The following is a 5,890-nucleotide window of genomic DNA, read 5'->3' as shown; positions in this document are numbered from 1 at the left end:
TTATTTTTCATTAATTGATTGCAATTTCCTTTATTGGTCAGATTGTGCTATTCCGGTCCTACTTTCCTAGTCTAGGTCATGATTCATTTCAAATTGGATTGTCTATTGGAGTGTCCTAGGTTATACTTAGGTTGCACATAGATAGGGCAAGGAGTTGGCTAGAAGAGCCGAAACGATACACGAGGTATGGTAGAATAGCCATTGAAACCGAAAACATAAAAAGAAATGCTGTTAATCGTTCTGAGTAGCTTTTTTAAATGTCATGAATATACCCTCAGGAATAGCATAAATTAATAAAAACATGAAGGTTGCTACTGTACATACGATCTCTGCATTTAGATGGCTACATCTGGGTCATGATCTGCAGCAATTTCAGGCCTCAGGATATGGATCCATTTAACATAGTTAGGATCAATTTGTTGTGCCCAAATCCTATTCATTAACGTTCGGATCCATTGGACCGTCTCTAGGTCCATTTACAACCCACCTAAATGTACAAAAGCAAAACAAAATGAAATAAGATAAATTGACTCGGTGTAAATTGCCTATATTTACGAGTATCAGTCCCTATTGCTAACAACAACAAAAATAATAATAAAAAATCAAGAAATAATAACAAAGGCCTAAATTTATAAATCCATAAATAATTAAATAAATGACTCCAATTTCTTCTATTATTAGCGTTTTGTTCTGCATTTACGTGACAATAGGACCCCACTAGGAGGTCCACTAAGTACAATACTACATTTACCATGTAACCAATACCTCAAATGCAAGAAATTCCCGTAATTAGACCATGTTCTGAACGACCCCCGAACCTCAAGCAACACACTATTGTTCACCATCTGATTCTTAAGCAGTTCACTGTCTTTTAATGGAAGATGAACCTGGCTAGCAATCATATGAACGTTCGCGAGCTTCGATTGAGCCCTTCTTTCGGAGAAAGGATTGATGGGGCCGGTGGCAATGAGCGTGTTGCCGTAGTAAAGATCAATGGCCAAGAAATCGAAAGAGATGTCTATTTTCTTGTTTGGATTTGTGAAGTTGGCGAGGATTGTAATGTCGGCGTTCAAGAGAGAACCGGAGTCGATGTAGGCTGCGTTGAGGGTGGCGGTGGAGATATCGAAATGGGGGCTTCGGGGGCGAAAGAGGAGGTAGACGATAAGGACGGCTAGGCCTCCTAGCAAGACAATGATCCCGAAGAGCATGCAGAAGGCAGCTGAGAACCATGTTAGACGGTTGGTTCGAAGCTGGACGGATGCTTTGAGCATTTGTCTGTTGGGATTTGATTCGAGTAGTTGCTGTGGGTGATTAAGTTGCTGGCTTTCATGTTGGTTTGGAGGTGGATTTTGTAGGTGGGGGTGGCTATTTTGCTGGTTTTGATTTTCAGGGTGCATTGCTTTTGGTGAATGAGATGAGGAGAGGAGGAATATAGGGTAGAGACAAATGAAAGGTGGGATGATTTGGAGAGAGTGATAGAATTGGAAGAGAAAGTAAGGAATATGTCTTATGTTTTGGATACAAGCAATCTTTTGAAACCATTGAGTAGTTTATTTTTTTATAAAAGTTGATGGCATGTACAGTGAGAAAGGCAAAGGAAGCGTGATTGGGATTGTTTGGTGTTACTTTTTCTTTTTGATACAAGAAAACATAGTGAAGATGATTAATTTAGAAAACATAGTGTAGATGATTAATTTAGAAAAAAAGGGGGAGCATGATTCATTTAGGAAATTAAAATATAATATGCCTTTACTAGTAAATGCTTTGTTCGGTGAAAATAAAGATGGTAAGAATGGGGAGCTTTTAATATATGTGATCACCACTCAAATGATCTTAGATCGTTAATATTTTATCTTAGGTCCTATTTGTTTTGGATTTTTAAAACCGATTGAGAGTCCAAAATTGATTATTAGAGTCAAAATTAGGCAATGTCCGGCAGCCCGGGATCTTTTTCTCTCTTGACATTGATCATATTGGATCTTTGTTTTGATTGGGTTTTCTAACGCTGAAATCATTTGGGATCATTGGTCCTGCGAACCCCAACATCCCCCAATCAAAACCTAACTATTATGGTTTACTTTTATGGAAGAACACAAGATCATCAGGATCGTTCTACGGTTGTGTCCTCCACACTAAAACCCTCAGTCGCACATCAAGATATCGATTGTCGAATGGAGATTGGAAAATAGCATTGACCACAGCCCTAGATCAGATCCTAATACTCTTGTTCTATGTAAAGTATGGAGGTCTAAGATGGGATTTAATATTCAAAATCAGAAACTAAGACCCAAGATTGATCTCATACCTCTTAGTCATTTCCTCCGCCCTCAAAATCCCTCGAGCCCCCCACTTGCCCTTCACAAGGGTTCTCTTCTGGAGAAAATATGACTCCTCATTATTATTTATATCCCCAGGTTAGAGAGCCCAAAATCAACTTATATCTCTTTACAAATTTTCCTCTCCCCATAACAAATTTGGTTTTTGGGCTATTTTGGTGTATTTCATTGTGCACTTGCCTCTGAGAAGGCATTCTTTTCTCTTTCTTTACACTTGGTGGAGGGCAACTTGTCAAACTCTTAAGTGAGATTGGTGATAAAGCTCGGATGAGTACGAGGCACAGATTCAACCTCCAAAAGAGTTGAGCATGAGTCAAACTTGTAAACGGTTTGGTCTTCAACCACAAGAAGATCGGGCTAGTGAAGCCAGAAGGGGAACATCTTCTTGGAGTAGATGTCGGCTGGTACACTTGGTGGAGGGTACCTTGTCAATCTCTGAAGTGAGATGGGTGATAAAGATCGGACGAGTACGAGGCACGGATTCAACCTCGAAAGGAGTTGAGCTTGAGTCAAAGCTTGTAAACGGTTTGGTCTTTTCACCCGTAAGAAGATCGGGCTAGTAAGGCCCATAGTTAGCAAAATGTGATACGGCAAAAATACGAGAGGGGAAAAATTCGTGTTTAATACAGCATTGGTTAAAAAAAATGTAGTCAAATAAACGGTCAAAAAAATAGAAACGCCGAAAAAACGTTTAATGAATAAAACACGTTTAATATGTTTTGGTTTTGAAAAAACGGATTTGCTAGCATATATGTGTGTGTCAGCATATTTCACGAATAAGCCATTCACAGGTTCAGTTTTTTTAATAGAAGATCGATCCAAGTCTTGACTGTATAGATTCACACAAAGAGCCTCCTTGGTTTAGACTAAATCTCAAAATAATTGATGATGTCGTGTAGCTCACAAATAACAACCAGAGTTCATTCTCTATGCAACCAAATAACATGCAATTGCAAAATGAAATTGACGAACCTTTACTGAACAGTTTCTTGTGGGGAAAGTGGAAATTCCTTCCATGAGCTAAGCACATGGAAGAAGCAATTGAGAGTATTATACTAAAATTTTGATATAGATCACGGTAGTCGTTTAAATCCCTTGGTTTTCGAGAACCATCAGACCACTTCAAAGTCCACACAAATTAGTTTATTTAAAGGTCATCATTACAAAAGGATCTAGGTCTGAGAATGATTTCACAAGAAATTCTCAAATCTGGTTCTCTATTCACCCTGGGAATATGAGTTTGAAGCCTATCATTTTTATCAATCCAATTTCATGGCATTTGGTCATGTAAGAATTAAACTAGAAGAAACACTTAATTAAACAGAGGATTATGTGGAATTGAATCAAGACTATCCCAGTTCTGTCATGCTTTCAGCTATTTGCAAAAAAAAAAATAAAAAATAAAATAAAACACATGAAGGAACGATTTATGCTTTCATCTTGTAAAAAAAACCAAAGAGGTTAGGGACTTAGGGTTTGGGTTGGGAGGACTATGCTTTCATTTTTCTTTTTTTTTTTGTTGAAAAAAACGCCGTGTAACGTTTTGCTAAGTATGGTAAAGCCATGAAGGGAGCATCTTCTTGGAGTAGAGGCTGGTTTAGGGCCGAACCACTATAAAAATCATTGGTGCACTTCTCCTTACACTTTCTCTTTCCTTATCTTATTGTGCCTTGATTTTTATCTTCGAAGTTGTTTATTGGTTTGGTTCTTTGCTTTAAATTTTAATTACCCTTTAAAAAGGAACAAAAGTTTCTAATAACCCAATTCAGCCCCTCTCTTGGGGTGACACCTGAGCTAACAATGCATATATTATGAGTATGTTGATTCCTGTTGTACTATCATTTCCTTAAATGTTGATGATCTTTTGTTTTTCGATTCTAAATAAAAGTAATTAAAATAACAAAAAATCTGCTTATGCAAAACTTCGACTTGAAAGATCTAAGAGAAGCAAATATAATTTTAGAAATTAAAATAATAAGAATTGAAAATGGTAAATCTCTGGATCAATCTCAATATATAGAGAAAATACTTAAAAATATAAGTATTTTATTACCTTGTATGTACTCATTTTAATCCTAGTAGTAGATTTTATTACCTTGTATGTACTTATTACCTTGTATTAGCCAGCTTAATTGGTAGTTTAAGGTATGCTACAGATTGCACTAGATTGATATTGTATTTGCAATAGGTATACCATGTAGATAGGGCTGCAACTCGAGTCGGGTAAAACCCGACCCGCATCAACCCGACCCGAAAATAGCCTGGGTCGGGTTTAGGTTTCATGGGTTTCGGGTCGAGCCGGGTTCAGCATTCAAAAGCCCGCATGAATCTCGGGTCGAGCCGGGTTTGAAGGGGCCCGACCCGACCCGACCCGACCCGAGTTACATAAGTTATAGTATGTACATTTTTTTCTATTGTTAGTTAAAAGTTAAAGGGATAATTACATTTACACCCCCTCTAGTTTCTGCCACATCCACTTCCACCCCTATAGTTTAAAACGTGACAAATACACCCTTGTAGTTTCAATTTGTTTAAGGTAGGCCCCCTCAGCTGAAGGTTCGTCCATAGATTGAAGGGTTAGGATGATCCGATGGAGCTAATTTTTTGGGCACACCCTAACTATGTCAGGACCCATCAAATGAACGCTTTGGATCATCCAAACAATGTGGGCCCACATTATTTGGATGATTTTTTGGTAGTGTTTGGATTCGGGTAGGGGCCCACATTATTTGGATGATCCAAAGCGTTCATTTGATGGGTCCTGACATAGATATGGTGTGCCCAAAAAATCAGCTCCATCGGATCATCCTAACCCTTCAATCTATGGACGAACCTTCAGCTGAGGGGGCAAACCTTAAACAAATTGAAACTACAGGGGTGTATTTGTCACGTTTTAAACTATAGGGGTGGAAGTGGATGTGTCAGAAACTAGAGGGGGTGTAAATGTAATTATCCCAAAGTTAAAAGTGAAAACCCACGCACCCACTGTTACTGTATGTGACTATGTGAGTGTAATTTCTGCTTCTATGAGTTGAGTTGATTCAAGTGTTTGATTCGGCATTGTTTGATTGTAATTACAACATTGTTTGATTACAGCATTGTTTGATTCAACTGTGATGTGAGTGTAATTACATCATTGTTTGATTCAAGTGTAATGTGAGTGTAATTTCTGCTTCTATGAGTTGAGTTGCCTTGCCAAACAAGAATTTTCCTTAAAAATTTGCGTCAACGTGAAAAAACCTGACCCGACCCGAACCGACCCGAGATTTATCATGGGTAGGGCCGGGTTTGGGAATCGTGGGTTTTCCGAAAAAAAACCTGACCCGACCCGACCCGAGATATTTCTCGGGTAGGGTTGGGTTCTCCAAAACCCGACCCGCCCGACCCGAGTTGCAGCCCTACATGTAGATATACTACTTGTCCTAGAATAGAATATTGGAATGCTATATCATGGTTATGAAATATCTTAAACATACTTAGTAATGGGATACACTACTAGAGATTTACCACTCTCCTAGAGGATTCAACGATGCCGATTGGACTACTTTTTCAAA

General features: G+C 38.5%; 1 protein-coding gene across 1 annotated transcript; it reads right to left on the bottom strand.

Annotated features, from left to right (window-relative positions):
* Positions 1 to 208: 208 nt before the first annotated feature.
* LOC143862319 (uncharacterized protein At1g08160-like) lies at positions 209 to 1,509 on the bottom strand. The gene is made up of 2 exons (XM_077373342.1): positions 766 to 1,509; positions 209 to 487 (listed from the first exon to the last, which is right to left on the bottom strand). Exons 1-2 carry the CDS (start codon positions 1,395 to 1,397, stop codon positions 433 to 435), a joined length of 687 nt encoding a protein of 228 aa, XP_077229457.1. The 5' UTR covers positions 1,398 to 1,509; the 3' UTR covers positions 209 to 432.
* Positions 1,510 to 5,890: the final 4,381 nt, after the last annotated feature.

The sequence above is a fragment of the Tasmannia lanceolata genome, unplaced genomic scaffold (assembly GCF_043159265.1).
Source record: "Tasmannia lanceolata isolate RefF3 unplaced genomic scaffold, GAP_Taslan_0.1 ptg000037l, whole genome shotgun sequence".
Classification (NCBI taxonomy): domain Eukaryota; kingdom Viridiplantae; phylum Streptophyta; class Magnoliopsida; order Canellales; family Winteraceae; genus Tasmannia; species Tasmannia lanceolata.
Note: the sequence above shows the minus strand (reverse complement) of the source record. Positions and strands in the feature narration are given on the sequence as shown.